This window comes from Pantherophis guttatus, chromosome 13 (genome assembly GCF_059756535.1).
Source record: "Pantherophis guttatus breed Tessera chromosome 13, ASM5975653v1, whole genome shotgun sequence".
Taxonomy (NCBI): domain Eukaryota; kingdom Metazoa; phylum Chordata; class Lepidosauria; order Squamata; family Colubridae; genus Pantherophis; species Pantherophis guttatus.
Genome location: NC_142075.1, coordinates 20,877,915 through 20,903,591, shown reverse-complemented (window position 1 = coordinate 20,903,591; position 25,677 = coordinate 20,877,915). Strand labels below are relative to the sequence as shown.

Sequence of the window (25,677 nt, the reverse complement as noted above, 5' to 3'; positions counted from 1 at the left end):
GAAAGGAAAGGAAAGGAAAGGAAAGGAAAGAGGAAAGGAAAGGAAAGGAAAGGAGGAAAAAGAGGTGGTTTGCATCATTTGGCTTCAGAGGCTAAGTGAACGGGAATCTGGTCGCTTTCAAAAACATTGTGCGGCCACATTACTCGCCTCTTCTTAAGCCGAAGCAAAGCCGAAGCAGATCAGGTGGTTCGCACGGGGGGCCCCTCTTTTTTTTTTCTCCCGTAAAGAAAAACAAGCAATTTCTGCATGACAAATAATCTGGCTGCTGCTAACTGAGCAACGATTTGAGGGTGGGGGGTGGGGGGAAATAAACGGCAGGCACCAGACTTGCCAAAAAAAGAAAAAGAAAAAGAAAGAAAGAAAGAAAAAAAAAAAGGCACCCTTGTTTGGATTTGGATGGAAGGAAGAATGGCACAGAGCTATGACTCAGAGATGCGGTGTCCAGCTCTGCAGTGGAGAAAGCAATCTTTGGGACCAGAAACCTTCCAAGAACGGCTCCTCCACCCCCAGGATTCCGGCCAGGGGTGGCACCCTGGGCATGCGATCTTGCAGCCAGACAGGCCACCCCATCTCTAGGACCAGTGCTTCAGAGCACAGGCCACCTCAGAGGGTTCCTGCTGGGATGAGGAGCATTCTGCAAAATGCAGAAAGGGGGGAAGACATAAATAGCCGAAGGAATGAGAGAAGAAAAAGAAAAGGAGATGCACAATTAAATTGGATGCCGACTATTCTATTCTATTCTATTCTATTCTATTCTATTCTATTCTATTCTATTCTATTCTATTCTATTCTATTCTATTCTATTCTATTCTATTCTATTCTATTCTATTCTACTCTCTCTCTCTTTCTCTCTCTCCGTCTCTCTGTCTCTATATGTCTCTCTGTATCTCTCATTCTCTGTGTGTGTGTCTGTGTCTGTTTTTCTGTCTGTCTGTCTCTCTCTCTCTTTTGGTCTCTCTGTCTCTATATTTCTCTCTCTGTGTGTCTCTTTCTGTCTCTGTCTCTGTATTTCTCTGTTTCTCTCATTCTCTGTGTGTGTGTGTGTGTGTGTGTGTCTGTCTGTCTGTCTGTCTGTCTGTCTCTCCCTTTTTCTGTCTCCATCTCTCTGTCTCTGTATGTCTCTCTGTATCTCTCATTCTCTCTCTGTGTGTGTCTGTTTTTCTGTCTGTCTGTCTCTCTCTCTTTCTGTCTCTCTGTCTCTGTATTTCTCTGTGTGTGTTTCTGTCTTTCTGTCTCTCACTCTCTCTTTCTCTCTCTGTCTCCCTCTCTCTCTGTGTGTCTCTGTCTTTCTGTCTGTCTGTCTCTCTGTCTGTTTCTGCATTTCTCTCTGTCTCTCTCATTCTCTGTGTGTGTGTGTGTGTGTGTGTCTGTCTCTGTCTCTGTCTCTCTGTCTCTGTATGTCTTTCTGTCTGTCTGTCTGTCTGTCTGTCTGTCTGTCTCTCTCTCTCTCTCTCTCTCTCTCTCTCTCTCATTTCTTTTTTTTCCTCTTTACGAAACATCTTGGCTTCCATCCCATCCATGCGTTGCTTCGTATATGGCCTTTCGTTCCTTAATTATTTCATCAACTCTACTTTTAATTATTGTTTCAACTCCACCCAACCCAGTTGATTCCTTCCCCCTGATTTCCTCTTTCATCTCAAAGCTGCTTTTTTTTCAAGAGGCAACTGGACTTCCTTTGTTCCTTGAAGACGTTTCGCTTCTCATCCAAGAAGCTCCTTCAGTTCTGACTGAATGAATCCTGCTGATGGCCATTCGATCAGAACTGAAGAAGCTTCTTGGATGAGAAAGGGAAAAAAAAGGGGGGGAACCCCCAAGAAAGTTTCCAAAAGATGCCCGATTCATGAGCCACGAGCCAAACTTCAAAAGAAATACAGTCATTTATTAAGAGCACCATTTCGGCAATATTCAGATGCAGTTAGAACTAATCCCACGTAGATTTACGTTCCCCTATGACCCTGCCTTTCCCCTCCTCCCTGGCCATGTCATAAATCACATTCTCCAATTAACCACTTTGGCTCGCTGTGAAACCTAACACTCTCCCTACTGATTGCGGTAAGAAAGCATCTGTGGAATGTAGTTTCAGTTAGGGAAACCAATCAGCTCCATCAGTTCTCCCTCCCTCCTGCTCATGGCAACTTGAAAGCTTTGCGAGTTGACATTGGCCACATGTTATCCATGACTTTTGACCAACGTTGGCCCGTCTTCCAGAGTTTGCACCCATTTCCCCATCTTAGTAAACATTCCCTCGTGGTATAAAATTTTCCTAATTTTTCATCATTTATGGATAAGTTGCAATTACTCATTCCATTATCCTCATCAAACACAACTCTGTCAGTCTTTGATAGATTAATGTTCAGATCTGTAACCACCGCATCAGGAAGTCTAATGGTTTTTGGGGTTTTGGGGTTTTTGTTTTTTTTTTTGCAAATCCTTCAAGTTTTTTGCCAGCAACATGACATCATTGATACAACACCACATGCCTATTCACATTCCTAAGAAATATATTGACTATTTATTGTAAACTGATGGTTGGCTTAGGAAGCCGACTTTATTCTTTTAGATGTTCCATCCTATAAGTAGTGGTGTACAGTTTGTAAGCGGCCGTGAGAGATGAGTAGTGTAAAAAATCCCTTTTGTGCATTAATAACACAAACCAAATTGGCATCTACTCTCTCTGTTTGTTGGATTCACATGTAGTGTTGAGCCATTGTGGCTGTATATTCAGAATAGTGCCTGACGGGGGCCGAAGACCATCGAGCTTGAGTTTTAACATGGAACTGGCCATCAAATTCTTGCCTTCTTAGATCAACCAACCGGCCTCCCAGATTGGTAATTGGTGCAAAATAAGAGAAGATTATAATAATTGTAATCATTAAGTGTTGTACCTTATGATTCTTGATGAATGTATCTTTTCTTTTATGTACACCGAGAGCGTAGGCACCAAAGACAAATTCCTTGTGTTTGACCTTGGGGTGGGGGTGGGGGGGCAGGGGATGTGTGGCCAGGATGGGCGTGGCTAGCTTGACGTCACTCATGTTGGGCCCACTATGCTGGCCCAAGCACTCTGCCAGTGAAAACTGGCTCCCAATCTCCGTTTTTGGCAGCAACAGCTTCTTGCAGCCCTCTGCCCATGAAAACAGAGCTTGGGTGGGTTGCGTGTGTCCCCCTGGGTCCCGTTTTTGGCTGCAACCCCCTCCCACAGCCTCCGCCAGTGAAAACAGAATGCCATGCTGCCCTCCCATGCTCCATTTTTGCTGGTAGAGGCACCGCGAGCCAGTCCTTTGCTGTTTTCCAGGGCAGCGCCGTGGGCCAGATCTAAACACCCTGAAGGCCAGATCCTGGCTCCGGGCCTTGAGTTTGTCACTCCCGAGCTGACCCTTTGAATGACAAAAGGGCTTTCCAGAAAGATGTCTCAATTGCCCTCTCTCAAAGATCTGAAGGGGGAGAAGAGAAGGGTTTTGTGGGCACTGTAGCAGCAGCCACGTCTGCAATGAAATGCTTTTGTGTGTGCGTGTGTGTTGGCAGCTGGCTGTCCTGTCCGTAACAAGCCACTGGTCAATTGGTATTCAGAGGATGGAGCTGGACAACAGAAGTGTCTGGTTACTTTTGCTACAAGCTGTTGCAAGAACGCAGAAGGAAAACAGAAGGAAGTTTGAGTCGGGCCCAACGTAAGGACCGATCTGAAAGGGAGATCTAGCGAAGTCAGAGCTGGGGAGAGGGGTGGTGAAAGAGGAGACCTCTTCCTCCAGTAGGACTTCAAGGATACTTTGAGGCGAAGCCAGAAGGTGACTTAAATTCCCTAAATGGCTTGTCCATCGTTGAGGTTTTCAAGAAGAGATTGGTTTGTATGGAATGGTGTAGGATCTCCTGCCTTGAACCGGAAGTCCTTCAAAAGTCTATGATTCTATTTTCTAATACGCAGAAGAAATAGCCCTCGGTCTCTCCACATCCAGGGTCCAGATTGTGCGTTGTGACCTTCACGCAGCTCCGACAAACCCCATCTGTGCAGAAGGGGAAGAGAGCTACGGTATACGATGAGGGAAAAGCCAAATTTTGCTGACGGAATTTAAAAAATATATATATTCTAGGGAAAGTCCTAGAGGATTGTTAAGAAAACCTTGCTTATTTATTTATTTTGTTTAAAACCCTTCCTTATTTTTCCTCAGCGATCCCCAAGGGGCAGAAAACGAGTTGACCTACTTCAGGATTCTAGAGCTATGTTCCCTCACCCTCAGCCCCTTAAAGACGGGAGGACTTCAACTCCCAGAATTCCCAAGCTAGAAACACTGTCCTAGAGTGTGTGTGTGGGGGGGTGTCACACACACACACACCCTCCAGAATGACACTGAGCATTCTGGGATGCTGGAGGAGTAGAAGCTCAACCCCCCCCCCCACACTTTCTCTCTCTGTCTCTCCAACTGCCCCATCTCTCCCAGCCCCTTTTTCTCCCTCGTAACCGAAAAAGTTCGCCGACTCCCGAAGTTCAACATACGGCAGGCAGTTTGACATTTATAAACATCAGACAGTCCCAGAGAATCAATAGAGTTTAATAACCGGCGAGCAAAGCAGAGAGAGACACATCAAAATGACATTGGCCTGTTCAGTAAATGTTATTCTAAATCATACTCGCTGGAGTTTTATTACATTAAGCATATAGCATGGGAGCTGGGAAAACGGATGCCATCAAAGGCCATTTTCTTCATAAAGGTGATTGGCAGCTCGGCGGAGGGGCCCCACCTGTTTCACACACCCTCCCAATCAAAAAGAGAGAGGGGGGAGGGAGGGGGAGAAAGAGAGAGGGAGGGGGGAGAGAATCTCCATAGTTTGTTTGTTTGTTCGTTTGTTTGTTTGTTTGTGGCCTGTCATCCATGGTCCAAAAAGGCAACACAAAGGTGATGTGGAATTATGATCTGTTAACTGCCCATTTTTAAGAAGAGGTTGGATAATCATTTTTCTGAAGTGGTATAGGGTTTCTGCCTAAGTAGGGGGTTGGACTAGAAGACCTCCAAGGTCCCTTCCAACCAGGGGTGAAATCCAAACTTTTTCCCTACCGGTTCTGTGGGCGTGGCTTGGTGGGCACGGCAGAGGAAGGATACTGCAAAATCCCCATTCCCACCCCACTCTGGGGCCAGCCAAAGGTGGTATTTGCCGGTTCTCCGAACTGCTCAAAATTTCCGCTACCGGTTCTCCAGAATCTGTTAGAACCTGCTGGATTTCACCCCTTGCTTCCAACTCTGTTATTCCGTTATTCATCCCTGATGGTGCCATAGCTTCCGGTGGGAACCCAAGCATCGCAGTGCCCCAGCAATGGCTCCACCCAAGTAGCGCGTGCGAAATCATCCCATTTGTGGCTTAGCCCGGGAAACTGGGATGTAAAATAAACCTGAGTTAGCATGATTTGTACGAACGTACTCAGCATTTGAGTTCCAATATTAGCTGCGAGTAAATATTTACTTGGGGCTCCTCCTCTTCTCTCAGTGACAGTTGCTGTACCATTTCGGAGGAGACATTTTGCGCTGAAAATGAGAAAAACAATCTTCTCCCTGCAAAGGTGCCTTGGAAAGCAAATACTTGCCAAAGGAAAATGGAGTTTGTGTATGTTGTGTGATGCTGGTGTGAAAATCCGCAGAGGGGGAGAAAGAAACTGAATATTGTGGGCGAGAATTCTAGGGCAGTGATGGTGAACCTTTTCGGCACCGAGTGCCCAAACCGGTTGCATGTATGTGCACACAGCAGAGTGCCAGAAACCTGAAGGCCAGCTTGCCGGTGCAGATGTGTATGCTGGCCAGCTGCTCTTCAAGTTTCCAGCACATGCATGTGCGCCAACCAGCTGGTCTTCACTTGCATTGGAGACCAGAAACCTGAAGACCAGCTGGCTGGCGTGTGCATGCCTGTTTTTTGGCTGTTTTTCAGGCCGTTTTTGAGCTGTTTTTTGGGGGTGTTTTCAGGCTGGTTTTTGGGTCATTTTTAGCATGTGTGCCCCAGAAAGCCAAAGACCATCCGGACGGCGCATGCATACCTGTTTGTTGGCTGTTTTTCGGGCCATTTTCAGGCCGTTTTATGGGCCATTTCAGGCCATTTTTCAGGCTGTTTTCAGGCTGGTTTTAGGCTGGTTTTTGGGCCATTTTCAGGCCATTTTATGGGCCATTTCAGCCCATTTTTCAGGCTGTTTTCAGGCTGTTTTCAGGCTGTTTTTTGGGCCATTTTCAGGCCATTTTATGGGCCGTTTCAGGCCATTTTTCAGACTGTTTTTAGGCTGTTTTTTGGGCCATTTTCAGGCCGTTTTATGGGCCGTTTCAGGCCATTTTTCAGGCTGTTTTCAGGCTTTTTTAGGCTGTTTTTTGGGCCATTTTTAGCATGTGCACACCGGAAACCAGAAGAGCGGCTGGCAATGGCGCATGTGCCCACAGAGAGGGCTCTGCATGCCACCTCCGGCACGCACGCCATAAGTTCGCCATCACGGTTCTAAGGCATTCTGATCTCTGGATTAAATCTAGTCAGGTTGTCTCTCTCCTTTCCCCTATCCAGCTTTTCCAGAGCTTCTAGCTCAGGGGTCCCCAACTCCCAATCTATGGACTGTTACCGGGCCACGGCATGCTACAAACCGGGCCCCGCAAACAAGCCAAGCCCCATCCGCAGGATGTAGGCAGCACATGAAACCAGGCCCTCGCTGGTCCATGGAAACACTTCCCCTCTCCACAGAACCGGTCCCTGGTGCCCAAAAGATTAGGGGGCCACTGTTCTAGTTCATCCGATTCTTCTGAAAATACCAGTAGAATATTTGTAAGTTGAGGGTTGAACTGTGGGGGTCATTGGTGCTCTCTGAGCTTAGCTGTTTTAATGCTGAAGTTTTATGACCCATCTAGGGAACATCGTCAGTGTTAGGGTCTCTTAGAGGAGCCACTGGAAAGACAACACTCCAGTTGTGGAGACCTTGGTGCTCCCTGAGCTTGGCTCTTTTCTTGCAGAAGTTTCATTACCCAACTAGGTAACCTCATCAGGGCTAGTAGAGAGTGGGGTCCTTGGAGGAGGAGGAGGATTGTGGGGTCCTTGGGACTCCCTGAGCTTGGCTGTTTTCTTGCTGATGTTTCATTACCCGACTAGATGATAGCACTGATGATGTTACCTAGTTAGGTAATGAAACATCTGCAAAACAAAACAAAACAAAACCCAACCAACCCAACTACAGCACCATCAGAGAACATAAGATCAGTGGTGAAATTCTGCCGGTTCTGTCCGGTTCACACGAACTGGTAGCAACGGCAGCGTGTGGTTTGATGAACTGGTAGCGGCGGCAGCACGAGGCTCCGCCCACCCACCCGGACGTCATTATTTCCTGGTTTTAACCAGGAAGTAACCCGTTTTTGACCTTCTGCGAAGGCTTTGCGCATGCGCAGAGGGTCAAAAATAGGACCTGATGATGGCACGTGCACACAAGCGGAGCAACTGCTCGGGCTTGGCACCCTCACTTCTGAACCAGTAGGGAAGATAAATAGATTTCACCCCTGCATAGGATGGTACCTTTCCCCTGGACAGCCCATTGGTGTCAAATCATCAAGTGCCAAGGTGGCGCAGTGGTTAGAGTGCAGTACTGCAGGCTACTTCAGCTGACTGCTACCTGCAGTTCAGCAGTTCAAATCTCACCAGGCTCAAGGTTGACTCAGCCTTCCTTCCTTCCAAGGTGGGTAAAATGAGGAGCCAGAATGTTGGGAGCAAGAGGCCGACTCTGTAAATCGCTTAGAAAGGGCAGTAAAAGCACTATGAAGCAGTATATAAGTCTAAGTGCTATTGCTATTTTCCTTCCTTCCTTCCTTCCTTCCTTCCTTCCTTCCTTCCTTCCTTCCTTCCTTCCTTCCTTCCTTCCTTGTGCTTAGAATGCAGTATTGCAGGCTAATTTTGCCCACAGTCAGGAGTTCAAGCCTCACCAGGCTCAAGGTTGACTCAGCCTTCCATCCTTCCAAGGTGGGTAAAATGAGGACCCAGATTGATGGGGGCAAGAGGCCGACTCTGTAAACCGCTTAGAAAGGGCTGTAAAAGCACTATGAAGCGGTATATAAGTGCTATTGCTATCTTCTCTGAGAGTAGCAACATTCAACGCTTTCAGTCAGGAGTTTTGCCAGCCCCACCTAGAAATGTTGACCTGAAACATGGAGTTCTCCTGCATGCAAAGCAGGCCTTCTTAGAACCACAGCTCCTACACCTTTCTTCCACCCAGGGAGGAAAGTGTGCGTGGTCTTCCTTGATGTGTGCACTCCCAAGGCTCCATGGGGATCCTTCCATCAACGCCGCTTTGAGCAAAGCACCCCTTCTAAAAGCCACGTGAAGCAAAGCCGCCCCACTGCTTCTCTCCGTGGGCTCCCGACTGGTTCCTCCGGCAATACCAGGCACCAACCAAGGCTTCCACGCATGGCATTATGCTCGCACGGAAGTCTCTCCTGGCTCTTTTGTCAGCCACGGAAAGCCCCGGGAGAGATTTCTGCATCTGGGCAACCGCACAGAGAGAGAAACCTCTGGCATCGTGGAGCTGTTGGGTGAGGCTTCAAAGCGCAGCTCCCTTGCACGCTTCTGGTCTTGCAAATTTGCTACTAAGGGAGGGATGTTATCTCTTTGCTCATTGGCACATGCAGTGAGAGGAGATTGGCCTATGTTGGGTGGTGTTTTCACACCTCCCCGTTCTTTCCACCCCTTTCCAGAGCAGGCTCTTCGGAGACCGCCCTTGCTCGCTTCAACTCTTTCCCCTCAACCTCCCCCAAACTACGATCAGCTGGCAGAGTGAATTGTTCATCTGTGTCCGCCTCCCTCAGTTGCCATGGTGACTCTTATCAAGCACATGACACATCTCCACGGCGACACTCGGGGAAGCGCTGGCTGTTGCCTGAGTGACAGATATAATGGTAGTGTTTGTAGGATGGGGAAGGCGGATCCAATAGGGAGGAAGAGGGAGGCAGGGAGAAGGAAAACAAGGTGATAAAGCACGAAGGATTGGACAGGGGGCATGAGGAGAAGGTGAGGGAGCCACTTCTCCTCGGGCGCATGTTCTGCAGGGCAAGAATACAGGCACGTCCCCGTTGGATGTGAATAATGCAATAATGCCATGCAGCAAATATCTCTTTCCATGGGGACGTGGCTAATTTGTTTATTGGGTCTTCAATGATGTGCCTTTCACAAGCATTACATCACCGGGAGCAAAGTCCTCAAGTCTCGGACGAGAAAACCCCAGTTCGTTCTTCTTTGGCATCCTCAAAAGGACAGAGAAACCCATCTGAAATGAATGAAAGGCAGGGCAAAGAGCAACAGGGGGTGGGGGGAACTAAATGAGGAGAGAAGCAACCTAGAACTAAGGAGAAATTTCCGAACAGACAGAACAATGGATTGGCGAAACGGCTTTCCTCCAGAAGTTGTCGGTGCTCCAATAATGGAGGTTTTTAAAAGAAGAAATTGGACAATATTTAGCTGAAATAAACAGAATAACAGTTCGAAGGGACCTTTGAGCAGGGGTGAAATCCAGCAGGTTCTGACAGGTTCTGGCGAACCGGTAGTGGAAATTTTTGAGTAGTTCGGAGAACTGGCAAATACCACCACCTCTGGCTCACCCCAATGTGGGGTGGGAATGGAGATTTTGCAGTATCCTTCCCCCAGGAGTGGGGAGGGAATGGGAATTTTGCAGTATCCTTCCCCTGGAGTGGGGTGGGAATGGAAAGTTTGCAATATCCTTCCCCTGCCACGCCCACCAAGCCACACCACACCCACCAAGCCACACCCAGTGATTTCACCACTGCCTTGGAGGTGTTCTCGTCTAATCCTGTACTCAAGCAGGATGTACCATTGCCGTTGTCCAATCTCTTCTTATAAAACCTCTATGGATGGAGTACCCAGAACTTCTGGAGGCAAGTCGTTCCACTGCACCACTTCAGACAAATGGTTATCCAACATCTTCTTAAAAACCTCCAGTGTTGGAGCATTCACAACTTCTGGAGGCAAGTCGTTCCACTGATTAATTGTTCTAGCTGTCAAGAAATTTCTCCTTTGTTGTAGGTTGCTTCTCTCCTTGGTTAGTGTCCATCCGTTGCTTCTTGTCCTGCCTTAAGATGCTTTGGAGAATAGGTTGACTCCCTCCTCTTCTTTGGGGCAGCCCCTCAGATATGGTATAGGTTTCCTGCGTGAACTAGGAGGTTGCACTAGAAGATCTCCAAGATCCTTTCCAATTCTGTGATTCTGAATTCCTGTATCCTGCAAAGCCGAAGATTATTTAAGAGTGGTTATTGAATAAGTCATCATTGGCTGGTAATAACCCATCCAAGCCACTCAGCACAAACAGAGTTTTTCCAAAGCAGGATATTGGTTTGCAGAAGCTGCTGAGCCAAAGCAAAAGGCCTCCATTTATGCTTAGTCCGAAAGATAAACCTGAACAAACTGGACAGGCGTAATCAGGGATCAGATACACACAAACTTGTAAATAAGACCTTTCATGGTTCCAGGTCTCAGAAGAGAAGGGAAGGGAAGGGAAGGGAGGAGAGGAGAGGGGAGGGGAGGGGAGGGGAGGGGAGGGGAAGGGAAGGGAAGGGAAGGGAAGGGAAGGGAAGGGAAGGGAGGAGAGGAGAGGAGAGGAGAGGAGAGGAGAGGAGAGGAGAGGAGAGGAGGGAAGGGAAGGGAAGGGAAGGGAAGGGAAGGGAAGGGAAGGGAAGGGAAGGGAAGGGAAGGGAAGGGAAGGGAAGGGAAGGGAAGGGAAGGGAGGAGAAGGGAAGGGAAGGGAAGGGAAGGGAAGGGAAGGGAGGAGAGGAGAGGGGAAGGGAAGAGAAGAGAAGAGAAGAGAAGAGAAGAGAAGAGAAGAGAAGAGAAGAGAATTTTTTATTGGCCAAGTGTGATTGGACACACAAGGAATTTGTCTTGGTGCATATTAAATGGGCTTTTTAATAATAATAATAATAATAATAATAATAATAATAATAATAATAATAACAACAACAACAACAACAACAATAACAACAACAGGAGAGAGAGAAGGAGAGAGAGAGAAAGAGAGAGGAGAGAGAAAGAGAAGGAAAAGGAGAGAGAGAGAGAAAGAGAGAGAAGGAGAGAGAAAGAAGGAGAGAGAAAGAGATGGGGAGGGAAAAAGCAAACTATTCTACCACTGAACTAAGAAAACAAAGCCATTACAGAGAAAAACTTGAGCAAGGCTGAAAAATGAAGAATAGTTTGACAAGGCGTGATAGGCACTTGGCACAGTGGCACCCAGATAGCAGCAGCCCTTCCTTTCTTGCGAAATACATTGGGGCCATTCATCTCGCAGTCACGAGCTCCTGGGGTCTCGGGGGTGGGGGGGGGGTGATTGGCACAAGACTGTTTCCTGATAACCGAGGTGGGTGGGTGCTTGTTCTCTGACTTGGTGGTTTTGCTGAAGGCTCTTTTTAACCTTTCTAGTGCTCGGTTCCGTTCATGCGAACAAATGGATGTGCTTAGAGGATGGACATTATTTTGGGATGGAGGAACTTGATTTTTTTTAGAGTGTCCTTTTTCCTTATTTTTTTCCCCAATGGTTGGAGAACCCACTTCCTTCCTTCCTTCCTTCCTTCCTTCCTTCCTTCCTTCCTTCCTTCCTTCCTTCCCTCCCTCCCTCCCTCCCTCCCTCCCTCCCTCCTTCTTCCGTCCTGCCTTCCTTTTTCTTCTCTCCTTCCTTTCTTCCTTCCTTCCCTCCCTCCCTCCCTCCGTCCTTCCTTCCGTCCTGCCTTCCTTTTTCTTCTCTCCTTCCTTCCTTCCTTTTTTTCTCTCCTTCCTTCCTTCCCTCCCTCCCTCCGTCCTGCCTTCCGTCCTGCCTTCCTTTTTCTTCTCTCCTTCCTTTTTTCTTTTTCCTTCCTTCCTTCCTTCCCTCCCTCCCTCCTTCCTTCCGTCCTGCCTTCCTTTTTCTTCTCTCCTTCCTTCCTTTTTTCTCTCCTTCCTTCCTTTTTTCTTTTTCCTTCCTTCCTTCTTTCCTTTCCTTTTTTCTTTTTCCTTCCTTTTTTCTTTTTCCTTCCTTTTTTCTTTTTCCTTCCTTCCTTCCTTCCTTCCTTCCTTCCTTCCTTCCTTCCTTCCTTCCTTCCACGCAAGGGCCATTCATGAGCTCGTGACTTGAAGATGTTACTGAGAGAAAGCAAGGTTGGATGGTGTATATCAAGATTTGAACATTCGTAGCAGCTTTTTAAAACTGCGCCTAATGTCATCCAAACATTATCTACCTCTCCCATAGCTTTTGGCCTGATTATCAATGGGAAATTATGGCTCGGCCATATCGTGTGTTTTTTTTCTAATGATTTTTGGACAAAGGGAGCTCCAGGGACTCTGAAAGGAGATACAGGCACTGCAAGACAGCCCAAAGGGTCAGTTGGTTTGTTTAGGATTCCCTCCCCTCCACCGATGTGTGCCCCGTGTTCAAGAAAGGAGGTGTACAAAAATGCAGTCTTATTTATTGCATCCTGTTTTGGTGTTGTCGTGTGTTGTTTCAAAATCTGAGCTTGCCGCATGTCGGCTGTTGCATTTCCACAACTCAGGCACCCAGAGAGAAAAGATTCATCCTATCTGCCCTGAAGAATATGTCACACTGGGTTCCCTCATTTGAGGGCAATTTTATCTAATTTCACACAGGACTTTGCACCAGTGGTGGTATTAAGCTGGTTCTAGCCGGTTTGGGAGAACCGGTAGCAGCAACTGCGGGAGACTCTGCTCACCCACCCGCCCGGACGTCATCCCTCCATAATCTCTGAAGGACGGAAAACGTCTGCATGCTAAATGTAACACTGACACCAAGAGGAAACAGTGTTGCTTACTCTAGAGCGGGTGTCAGCAACCTGCAACTCCGGAGCTGCATGTGGCTCTTTGGGCCCTCTGCTGTGGCTCCTTGTCGGGTGATCCCACCACTGGCTGGCCCCACCCTTCGCTCTCCCCTCCCAGTCACTCTTCGCCTGGTCTGAGAAGGTAAAGGCAACAGCAGGGGATGGAGAAGCATCCTATGTCTCTATTCCTGGGCTCCCAAGAGCAGGAGGGAGACAAGAATTGGAGAAGGATTTCAGGGGTGAAATCCAGGAGGTTCTGACAGGTTCTGGAGAACTGGTAGCGGAAATTTTGAGCAGTTTGGAGAAATGCTAAATACCACCTCTGGCTGGCCCCAGAGTTGGGTAGGAGTGGAGATCTTGCAATATCCTTCCCCCAGGAGTGGGGTGGGAATGGAGTTTTTGCAGTATCCTTCCCCTGCCACACCCACCAAGCCACACCCACCAAGCCACACCACGCCCACCAAGCCACGCTCACAGAACCAGTAGTAAAAAAATTTGGATTTCACAATTGCCCTCACCCAAAAAGTTCCTATAGGCGAGCAATTTTTTTTTTTTATGAAATAAACTTTCCACAAGGCAAGGAAGTTCTTCCTTTCCTCCGAGTTGTATCCCAATAGGGATTGCTTTGGGGATTTTTTATTTTTTTTTTAGGAAGTTGGGCTTCAGTAAACCATGGAAAGTTTCTACTGCATTGGACCGATCAGTCTCCCAACCATTACAAAGTGCTCTGCTGTTTTTATGACTTTGGGGAGATGGAGGGCCGTCGGGTTTACTGGCAAGGAAAAGGTGCTACTTCTAGAAAATTTTAAGAGACCCAGCCACTTGATTGTCTCTGGCTACAAAGCAAATGCCAAAAGGCAATTTATTTATTTATTTTACATAATTCAGTGTTATTAATAACACAATAACATTGTGTTATAAGAGCAGTGTGGTGACCTAGTGGTTGTCGGGGACAGATCAGTGGTGAAGATGCTCCCCTCCGGCTCGGAAAGCTGAGAATACAATCCAGGGGTGAGATCCAGCAGGTTCTGACAGGTTCTGGAGAACCGGTAGGAGAAATTTTGAGTAGTTCGGAGAATCGGCAAACACCACCTCTGGCTGGCCCCAGAGTGGGGTGGGAATGGAGATTTTGCAATATCCTTCCTCCAGGAGTGGAGAGGGAATGGGGATTTTGTAATATCCTTCCCCCTGGAGTGGGGAGGGAATGGGGATTTTGCAGTATCCTTCCCCTGCCATGCCCACCAAGCCACGCCAGAACCGGTAGTAAAAAAAAATTGGATTTCACCACTGGTACAATCCTAGATAGTGGCAGATATTTCTGTCCTAAGGCACAAAGAAAAGAAAATCTGCTGTGAACTCCACAAGGCATCAGGAAGGGCATCCAGCCAGTAAACTCGCAGGTCCATCCAGTCACCCTGACTCTACCCCAAATGAAGAGATTACAGAGCCGTAAAAAAAGAGGTTTTTTTTTAAAAAAAAATTCAGTGTTATTAATCTGAATTTAATAATTCAGATTATTAGTCAATGTTGACAGACCTGTAGTATTGGGATTACTACTGCTTCTACAACTTCTGCTACTACTATTAAAACAATAGCAGGAATGACACGACAGAGAGAGATCTGGGTGAAGTGTTCAATCTAGTGGGCAGATTGAGAGTTTGGTGTCAGAATTCCTGAAGTGCAGTAAGAACAATATACCCGTAACGGCAGCTCATCCCAAATCACTCTTGGGGTTTGCAGAAAGTAATTATCTCCTCCTTCTGATCCTCCACTTTGCATTTCCCCAGAGTTTCTATTTTATATCTGCTTCTGCTTTGTTGTTTGTTATGGTTCGGAGCAAACCCCATAAACAAGCCTCTCCCCTCCTCCCCCTCAGCCTACTCCAGAAGCGTTTCCCCCAATTCTGTCAGAGACCAGCTTCCAATCCTGCTAACAAAAAATGGTCACTCTGGCAATGATAACACGTCTTTGAATAATCACTCTCCAACACAAAACATAGTTTGCTTACAGTTCTCTTCAGTCACACACAGTCCCTCTTCAGGAGATCAATCATCAAATAGCAGGAGCAGGAGCTCCCGGGTTCCTGTCTACTTTTATGGCTGCCTGATAATAGCACAGCCAATAATTCTTACTATATCATTTAAAGTCACAAACATAGTTTTTCTATATATTACCTACCCAACAGTAGGATAAATATCCAACACTCTCTACAGAGCCTAAAGCTAGTTGTCTTGAGTTCAAGAACGAACCCAGAGCTCATCCAACCGAGTCTTTTCTCCCCACTCAGTTGTGATACCTTGTTTCCCCGAAAATAGGACCCAACCGGAAAATAAGCCCTAGAATGATTCTTCAGGATGCTCGTAATATAAGCCCTACCCCCAAAATAAGCCCTAGTGAAGATTGTCAGCCAGATGGGTGCATTTAGTAGCGTATTTCCCCCCAAAATAAGACCTAACCAGAAAATAAGCCCTAATGCATCTTTTGGAGCAAAAATTAATATAAGACCCGGTCTTATTTTTGGGGAAACACAGTAGGTTACAAACCCCATCATCCTCATCCTCATTGGGCAAGCTAGCTAGGGTTCGGGACAATACATCCCAAGACATCTAGGAAGAACTAATATAGAGCAAGTGTCCTTATATTAAGTAATTTAAGATTGGAAGATATGGAGAGACCTGGCCCATAGAATCGCCAAGGGTTGGACACAACTGAATGGACATCATCATCACCAATAGCAATAGCAATTGCACTTAGATTTATATACCACTTCATAGTGCTTTACCATACTCTCTGGGTAGTTTACAATGTCAACCTATTGCCCCCAAGAATCTGGGTCCTCATTTTCCCCACCTCAGAAGGATGGAAGGCTAAGTCAATCTTTAGGAGGGAGGGAGGGAGGGAGGGAGGGAGGGAGGGAGGGAGGAAGGAAGGAAGGAAAATAGCATTTAGACTTATATACCACTTCACAGTGCTTTACATCCTTCTCTAAGTGGTTTACAATGTCAGCAAATTTGCCCCCAACAATCTGGGTCCTCATTTTACCCACCTCAGAAGGATGAAAGGCTAAGTCAATCTTTAGGAGGAAGGAAGGAAGGAAGGAAGGAAGGAAGGAAGGAAGGAAGGAAGGAAGGAAGGAAGGAAGGAAGGAAGGGCAATAGCACTGAGTCAATCTTGAGCCTGGTGAGAATCGAATTGCCAAACTTGCAGGCAGCCGGCAGTCAGCAGAAGTAGCCTGCAGTACTGCACTCTAACCACTGCGCCACCACGGCTCATCATCCATCATCATCATCACCATCATCTCCTTATGCTGTCAGGTTCAATGAAAAGGAGAGTCTAGGACAGCTTTTCCCAACCTAGTGCCCCTGGAATGTTGGCCAGACTGGGGATGATGGCCACCGAGATGCATGGCTTCTAAGAGCTGCGTCTCTCAACTTCAGCCGCCTTAAGACATGCGGACTTCAACTCCCAGAATTCCCTGGCCCAAAACTGCCAGATTGAGGATGACTGGCAAAGACCGAGCGATCGACGGGAACAATTGAGCTTTGTCGCCGGAGTAACTGGGCTAGCCTTCATGCATGCTCCCTGCTGACTCGGTTGCACCTGGATCTTCCCCGTGGTTTCGTGTGCTGTCTTGCGTTGTTAACGGGCTGCCTGCAGGCTGCCTTATCTCCTCGGAGACTCTCTCCTGCTGCCCATGTAATCTCTGTCAACAGGATTTAGGAAACGTCCTTTGGGAACGCTAGAACTGGAGAAACAAACACAGAGAGAAATAATTATTCCTGATTAACCATTAGCTTCATCTCCACTTGAAGAAACACAGGGAAGATTCCAGAGGGAGGGGTGGGGTGGGGGGCAGACAGACTCACGGAGGGAAAGAAATCTCTATGTTTGTGTGGATGTGTCTGTGTGTGTTTGTGTGTGTTTGGGCCGAGAGCTTCAAATACATAGGCAGCTCAGCCCTCTCAGGAGCTGGGGAAGAAGTAAAGCTTCCTCTGATAATGTTTGGTAAGCTTTTGACGCGAGGGACGTGATCCTATTCCTTTCCAGTATAATACATGCACCCATGTGCAATGGGGAAAGAAACTTCATTTTCCCCGTAGATACTTTGATCTCAACTAAAGACCTTTCTTCACTCAGGGAAACTTTCTCCTTGAAACAAAAAAAGGAAAAGGATTTCTTCCTTCCCACAACAGAGAAGCAAGCTTTTCCCTAAAGCTAGGTTTCCCAATCTGGGTAACTTTAAGACATGTGGCCTTCAACTCCCAGAATTCCCCAGTTGGAGTCCACATGTCTTAAAGTTACCCAGGTTAGGAAACCCTGTGTCAGGTGAGGTGCAAGAAATAAGGAACCCAGGTTGTTCGAATGAGTACAAGTTTTATTATTCCGTGCTAGCTCTCTACAGGAATCTGAACTACTAACGACCGAGAGAAATTTAGCGGGAGATAAGAATCTACGGAATTCAAGGACGGCTGCGCCTAGATCTCTCTTGTGGGCACGAAGTGACTCCAAACTGATGGCCCACTTGACCCCTCCCTCGGGCTCAGCCTGGTCCTCTCCTATACCCTGCCCTACAGCTTACGGCAGAGGTCTTCAAACTTGGCCGCTTTAAGACTTGTGGATGTCAACTCCCAGAATTCTCCAGCCAGCATAGCTCGCTGGAGAATTCTGGGAGTTGAAGTCCACAAGTCTTAAAGCGGCCAAGTTTGAAGACCTCTGGCTTACGGCATAAAATAACGCCTATTCTGCACTACAATAGATACAAATTCATCAAATATATATATATAAACGTATTTCTAACAACAATAACGACAGCTAACACAGATTCACAATAGCATGAATGATATCCTCCATTTATAATATAACATCGAGCACATAAACACACACATTTCTCATTCTCCAGATCATGGAGATATTTAAACTGATTCTGGTGTTGTTCTGGCAAAACCAAACAATCTATTTCGCTCTGCATTCTTCCTGAAAAAATCCTAATTTCCATTGATTGATTTCACTGTTGCTGGAGCACAGGACAAGCGAAAGCCATTGACTCTGGGTGTGTGTGTGTTTGTGTGTCCCCGTGAAATTGCTTTTGTTCTTCCTTTTCTGTCTTGGATCCTTTCACGGCTGCTTCTAAACCAGGATTCTTCTATCTCAGCAACTTGAACATAGTTAGGAGCATGCTGGCTGGGGAACTCTGGGCGTTGAAGTCCATCCGTGATGCTGAGGTCGAGAAACACCGTTTCTAAACTGATATTTTGGATGCTTCCACCTGGAAATAATATACGGCAGATGTCAGGAAGTCCTTGTTATCTTCTGTTTTCTTAGACAGCCTTTGTCCATTAGACAGGGAGATCAGGGGAGGTTTTATACGCTGTGGCCTTCTTTTAATTTTGAAAGCCGCCTGGAGACACCAATCTGTGTTGGAGCTAGGGCAGCCATAATAAATCTGTTTAATAAATAACAGCAGCGTCCTCTCACCTGGGGAAGGACGTGCAGGTGAAAAGGATGTGTGCCCTTTTTTTTTTTTTGAAGGAAGGCTGTTGCAGCTGGATTTAAATCTGTTTCTTAGCCCTACGAGTGGTTTCCTAGGTGTCAGCAACCTGTGGCTCCAGAGCCGCATGTGGCTCTTTGGGCTCTCTGCTGTGGCTCCCTGTCAGGTGATCCCACCACTGGCTGGCCCTGCCCCTCGCCCTCCCCTCCCAGTCACTCCTCACCTGGCCTGAGAAGGTAAGAGAGACGGCAGCAGATGGAGAAGTGACCAGGGCAGAGACAGAGAGAGGGGGGGGGAGAGAGAGAGGTCAAAAGGGTTTTGTAGTTCCCGGTGCTTTTTAACAAATGGTTCTCTGTCCTAATGACCTGCTGAGTAGGCGTGGCTAGGGGGCTGTCATGTGACTGATGGAAGTGAATGATGTTGAGTTGGCTACGCCCACTAGGTTTTGTGGCTCCCGGCGTTTTCTTTCCTGTGGGAAAGGGGTCCAAATGGCTCTTTGAGTGTTTAAGGTTGCAGACCCCTGCCCTAGACAAAGGAGCAGAGCTGGTGGAGTCAGGCTGGAGCCCGGTCTCGTAAAAACTCCCCTCGGTGTCAGTTTGACTAATTTGTTAGTCTTATCGCTGGCAGGATTCAACGTGCCCATCAAGGGCGCAGGCCCATAAAACTAATGTAGTGAGGAGGCCGCCTGAGGGATGATAGATACGGCCTGCCGCTTGGAACAAGCATTAGCTTTATGAACCAGGGGTAATTGAAAGGAAATATTTGTCATTGGTCTCTGGCGGACAAGAAGTTCATGGCAAACTTTCTCGACTGGCAGTGGTGGGTGGGTGGGTTGCCCCCATCTTCATACCTATTGATCGGGAAGGAGGAGAAGGATCAAAGGGGGTTTCTGTTTGTCAGGATCAGCCCCAGATAGTTGAGAAGTGATAGGTTTCCAAATGAAGATTGGTTCAGGGACAACCTTGGGAGAATGTCCTCCTTGCGCTCCTGTTCTGGATCTCCCAAAGCATTGACATCTCAATAAGTTGGCCAAAATGGAGCTGTCATCTCCTAGAGGCTCTTTGGTATCATCCAACCAACTCTTCTTAGATTCTTTGTTGTCGTTTTTAATTTGGATCACAGAAAAGGAAAGTGTGAGAATGGTTCTAGAAGGAAAGGCCGTGAAGCAAACACCAGGTAGACTTCTGGCGAAAGGAATCATTTGTGCCACATCTTGAAAAAGGTCTTGTGTTCCCTCTCATCCTTCACATCACACAAAGAGGAGGAGATACAGAGCCAAATGAAAGTTATTATCTGAAGTTCCCGCTTAATTCTCTTATTAGAAGAGAATATGCATAGCTGGGAGTTGAACTGTGTGGAGTTTTTGGTCCTCTCTGTATGTGGTCGTCTACATGCAGATGTTTGGTTACCTAACTAGGTAACACCATCAGTGTTAGTGGGTGTGGGGTTTTCTCTTTGTTTATATACAGTAGCTTGCTCTTCCAGTGTTGGTGGGGGTGTGGTTTTCTTTTTGGCAGTTCCTTGATTAGGGTATTGTTTTCTGCTTGTTTGTTTGTCTGGTGTTAATCCCTGCTTATTATCTTAGGAATTAAGAAGAAAATAGCACCAGAACACATCCTCTCCAGCAACCAACACCCAGATAAACAAGGATTAAGACCTTACCAATGGAAAAATAGCCAGCCAAGGCAAAACATTTTTGCCAACATTTTTTTCTATGGTATCATAGTTTGTTATGTGCGAGGTGTGGGAAAAAAATAGGACAGCAACCAACCAAGTCATAAATATACCCATAATTTAAACTTCCCAGAGGAGGGAAAATGAGCTTATAATGAATAAACGAATTTTCTGGATTCCAAATGTGTTATCACTTAGTGTGATGAAGACAAGACACGATGGTTGTCTTCAACTATCAGAAATGTTACCAGTGGAGAAGGATATTTCCTTCCATTCCAAAATCAGGATGAGCAAACGGTAGAGGGCCAGAGTCTCTGAGAGAAGAAACTTCCAGACATTATGGAAGATCAGATGCTGGGAATAAATTGAGGCCAATTTTGTAGAGGTACTTAGGAAGCAATTCGATGGCCATCTGTCAGGGATGCTGTAGTTGAATGCTCCAAGTGGAATCTGGATTGAGCAGGGGGTAGATTAGCTGGACACCAAGACACCTTCCAATTTCAATCTTATTATGTTATAACTCTACATCATATCCCGTTCCACCACCCACTCCCCACTCTTGATATTCTGCAGGCCGCATTTCCCAGCCTCCTGACAGTTCCAACTTCAGCAGACCATTCTGCTTTCCAAACTGGACTTCTTGTTAAGCTTGGCAAAGCCCAGTCATTAAGAGAGGAATTGACTCTTTATTGAGTCGTTGACTCTTCCCAAGAGATGTAAGCTAGTCTGCCAAATCGGAGCTTCCCTTGCCAAGATGCATCAAAAACTTGCGGTGCCAAAGAATAGCTTAGAAGTTTGCAACTTAACTTGTCGCTGGTGTTCCTTCACCAGCTGGTCCGTTAGCCTCAGGCGAAAGGGAGCAGAGCTGGTTGTGTGAAACGTTAGGAAGCAAGTTAGGAATCTGCAAAATCGACAAATGTTAAACAAGCGTAGAAAGCAACTTCGATATGTTCTGGTTACTAGAGATTAGTTGCTTCCATGTACTCAGGTGAGCATTTATGGTGGACTGTCTGATTTTAGACATACCTGTCAGCCCTGCTAGGTAGACTGGACCAGGAAATCAACATCACAGCAAGGCTAAAGCTACTTTTAATAGAGATGGGTATAATAACAGAATCTTGCAAGTTGTTATTATGCTGGACCTCATACACTGCAATGAATCCGGGAAGCATCTGCCTGACTCACTTCTGAATGTTATCTGGATCTTCTGGACTTAAGCAATATTTCAACCCCTTTTACCTAGGCCAGAGGACAGCAACCTGTGGCTCTGGAGCTGCATGTGGCTCTTTCACCCCTCTGCTGCGGCTCCCTGTCACTCAAAATATATGTTTCACAACCACCAATGTGCGAAACCCGCTGGCACGCAATTTAGTGAGCTTTTCAACCCTCGGTAGGCCAACTATGGATAAATCCAAGAAAAGAAAAGTTTCAGAAGAAAACAGAACGTTTAATTCAACTATATATGCTAGTTTTGTGGCCGCTCAAGAAATCGTCAGGCACGGGAAGGGTTTTGTGGCTCCCAGTGTTTTCTTTTCTTTGGGAAACAGGCCCAAACGGCTCTTTGAGTGTTTAAGGTTGCCGACCCCTGACCTAGGCAATAGTTCCTGCATGTCTCCGTGAAGTTATTTTCCTTACTCTCTACGCAAGAGTTTCTCAACTTCGTCAGCTTCAAGATGTGTGGCCTTCAGCCCTCAGAATTCTCTTGCAAGCATGGGAGCTGAAGTCTATATAATTTTGGAAGTTGAAGTCCACATAATTTGGGGAGTTGACATTCATCCTGGGCGTTGAAGTCCATCGTATGCTGGCTGGGGAATTCTGGGGGCGGAAGCACTCACATCTTCAAGCTACCAAGGTTGAGAAACGCTGATCTATAGAATGTCAGGTTGTTGAAAGGTAGTGTACCTGTTCTGTACTGTCTCATCCTCTGAGGCTACTAAGGGAGTTCTTAACTAGTTCCTGAATCCAAGATCCCCAAAAAACAAACCTGTTTCCAGGACTGAGTGCAGCAAGAGATCCCGTGTTCCCATCCATGCAGGGTTTATGTGTGTGAGAGTTACTTTGAGACGGTCAGACGTGGAGCGTAGGATATATGTAGACGTACGGCTGTCTAAGTGTTTGTCTGCAAACCCTGGATACAGGATTGGATGCATTCAGTATCCATTCATCTGTCACCCCAATCAAGCGAAGGAGCTTTAATTGACTTTAATAGCCATCAAATGCCATCAACAATGTCTCTTAATACACAAATCAATTAGCCCGTCTGATTGGCAGGAGGAGAGTGGTCAGGTGGCTGGGAGAGGCAAGAGAAGGAGCTGCACGCAGCCGGTTGGTCGAAGGATGCTGGGAAAAGCATCCTTCACCGCGGCAACAGAGGCGGCTTTGCAAACAACACTGTGGTACCCCTGGAGGGTTCTGTATTCAGTTCATGTTACCCTCCTAGCTTGATGTTCCAGGCTATAAATGTAGCATTTATCTTTTTAGCTCGCTCCAAGCCTTCCTCCTTAGGAAGGGGCTTAGATAGAAGCAGTCATGCGTGCATGAAGTGTTGACATGCGGACAGTTTCTGGTTCAACATTCTGGCTGGCTCTTTAGACCAGTCATTTTTCAGGAAGCCTTTTCCATTAGTATTTTTTTTTTAACCCACCCATCTACCTGCCCTGGGAGTCGGTTGTATTTTCACACGCCCTCCGGACTTGCTTCAGTCATTACAATAAGCCTCAGTATGCTTAAGGTAAAGGTAAAGCCCTTCATGGCTTAGGCCCGGGGTACTTTGCAGGACCATCTCCAGCCGTTCTCCCATCGTCCTGTGCGCTCTCACAGAGTCGGCCTCCTCAGGGTGCCGTCGGCCAAACAATGTCGGCTGACGACACCCCAGGGGGAGGGCGTTCTCTGTGGGAGCCCCGACCCTCTGGAATGGATTGCCCACTGACCTCAGGACAGCCCCCGACCTTCTTTCCTTCCGCCGCGAGCTGAAGACGTGGCTCTTCCGCCAATTAAACTGATCCGTTTGGGGGGGGGTACACTGGTATAATTTTAAATCGTTTTTTAACTGGGTTATTGATTTTAATTTTGTATTGTATTGTGATTTGTATTGAAGTTGTCATTTTGTAAGCCGCCTTGAGTCCCTAGGGAGAAAGGCGGCATATAAATCGCAAGAAAGAAAGAAAGAAAGAAAGAAAGAAAGAAAGAAAGAAAGAAAGAAAGAAAGAAAGAAAGAAAGAAAGAAAGAAAGAAAGGTTCCCCTGGCACAGGTGTCAGCAACCTGCGGCTCCGGAGCCACAGGAGCGGCTCTTTGGGCCCTCTGCTGTGGCTCCCTGTTGGGTGAGCCCACCACTAGCTGACCCCACCGCTCGCCCTCCCCTTCAAGTCCTTTTTCGCTAGCCTGAGAAGGTACGGGTGATGGCGGGGGATGGAGAAGTGGCCAGGGCAGAGACAGAGAGAGATACAGAGGGTGGGGGGGAGAGAGGGAGAGAGAGGGAGGAGGAAGGGAGGGAGGAAGAGAGAGAGAGATGTCAAAAGGGTTTTGTAGTTCCTGGTATTTTTTAACAACCAGTTCTCTTCCCTAATGACCTGCTGAGTAGGCGTAGCTAGGGACTGATGTTGAATTGTACATGTATACAGCGAAATTGATTTAGCCTCCACTGGTGCAATCCATAACAAAATACAAAACAACGTGAATAATATAGAAAATGGTCCTTATAGAATTAAATATATCAGTCTGCTGGTGGCTCAGCAGACTGATAGCATTGTGATTAACACCAGCTGTCTGCAATTACTATAAGTTCGAATCTCGCCAGGCTCAAGGTTGACTCAGCCTTCCATCCTTTCTAAGGTAGGTGAAATGAGGACCCAGTTTGTGGGGGCAATAAGCTGACTTTGTATAAAATATACAAAAGTATGAAGGCTATTGCTTAACGCATTGTAAGCCGCCCTGAGTCTCCGGAGAAGGGCGGCATATAAATCAATTTTTTTTAAAAAAATGGGCATGTACACATAGATGCCTCTGTCCCAAATTGCTTTTTCAGGATGCAACTGGGCTTCCTTTGTTTTTCCTTGAAGACCTTTCGCTTCCTATCCAAGACGTTGAACTGAAGAAGCTTCCTGGATGAGAAGCGAAAGGTCTTCAAAGAAAAAAAAACCCAAGGAAGTCTAGTTGCCTTCTGAAAAAAAGCACCTTTGGGACAATCATGACCTGGATGACTGAGAATCGCCACAGACATGGATGCCTCTGGATATCATCTAAATGTACTCCCCAGTTCAGAAAGATGGACTCCTATTAGAACATGGAATGGCTCTACACAAATCTAGAATCTCATCAATCCTTCTTGTGTTTCCTTTGGCAGATGAACCGTCCAATCCAAGTGAAACCAGCAGATAGCGAAGGCCGGGGAGGTAGGTGGCGTTATTTTTTAAATTTATTTTTTAAAAAAACATTCTTTGTATGCTCAGCCAGTTTCTCCAAAGGGTGGTGCAGGCAACACTTTAAGTTGATTTAGATCAGCGGTATCAAATTCAATTTCATTGAGGGTTGTGTTTGATCTCGGGGGGGGGAGGGGGCTTGGTGGGCATGGCTGGGGTGGGCATGGCCAGCTCGACATCCTTTGTGTCAGGGGCACTCGTGGTGGCCTGAACAGAGCTGGGAGGGATCTTCCTGCAGCCCTCTGCCAGCAAAAACGGAGGATCCATTTTCGCTGACAGAGGCACCGCGAGCTGGTCCTTCACTATTTGAGCCTCGGTGGCACAGTGGTTAGAGTGCAGTACTGCAGGCTACTTCTGCTGCCTGCCGGCTGCCTGCAATTCGGCAGTTCGAATCCTACCAGGCTCAAGGTGGACTCAACCTTCCATCCTTCCGAGGTGGGTAAAATGAAGACCTGGATTGTTGGGGGCAAGAGGCTGACTCTGTAAACCGCTTAGAGAGGGCTGCAGAGCACTGTTCTGCCCCCCTTCCTCACACAGGCAAACATAATATCAAGCACGCCTGCCAATATTTTATTAGGTAAACAGATTAGAATTCTTGGCAGACCAAGGTTTTGGCAGCAAACTGCCAAATATCTGCCAAGACTGTTTTCACTCCCATAAAGCCGAAGAGGACTTATCTTCAGTCCATTCCAGGAGCAACAAATTATCCACGAGACAAGAGTTTAGTCAATGTTCAGTCCAAAATATATTCAAGCCGAATTTCAAAGATCATGATGTGACTTTCAGGGTTTAACTTTGTCTGTCACAAAGCCTGAAGAGCAATCCCACCCACTTTTATTCCTGGTGGGGCGTGGCTCCATGACTCAGCTCAATCTCTGGCCCTCCCACGCCTCTTCCGTTGCTGCGCACGCTTCTCCCTCCGACGCTGCCTGGGATCAAGCCAGGATTCATCATCCTCGCTCCCTATCAATTGGTGCTCCGATATGCCTTCCTCCTGCCACATCCCAGGCTGTTCCTCCTGGCCTTCAGATGGAACCTGGGGCATTGCCAGAAAGGAGGGTCCTGGAGAGGGAGGCCTTGTCAGTTCCTCCCCATCACCTTCTGAGTCCTCTTCCTCTGTTAGGACAGGCTCGGGAGTCGGGATCACAACAAGCACTATGAAGCGGTATATAAATCTAAGTGCTATTGCTATTGCTATTTGCAGGGTGGCCCTCCAGGCCAGATCTAAGCACCCCCATGGGCCAGATCCGGCCTGCCAGCCTTAAATTTGACACCCCTGGTTTAGATCAT

The 25,677-nt window shown here is 47.0% G+C and overlaps 1 protein-coding gene across 10 annotated transcripts in view; it reads left to right on the top strand.

Moving 5' to 3' along the window:
* The window catches only part of CELF6 (CUGBP Elav-like family member 6), a 148,465-nt gene that overhangs the window by 77,703 nt on the left and 45,085 nt on the right, over nt 1–25,677 (top strand). For all 10 annotated transcript variants that reach the window (XR_015729797.1, XM_034432582.3, XM_087878161.1 and 7 more), the window contains one exon: nt 24,312–24,360. Coding sequence is in view for 9 of the 10 variants with exons in the window: in XM_034432582.3 (XP_034288473.2) it covers nt 24,312–24,360 (49 nt within the window). In the remaining variant the exon portion in view is untranslated. The remainder of the gene's footprint in view (nt 1–24,311; nt 24,361–25,677) is intronic.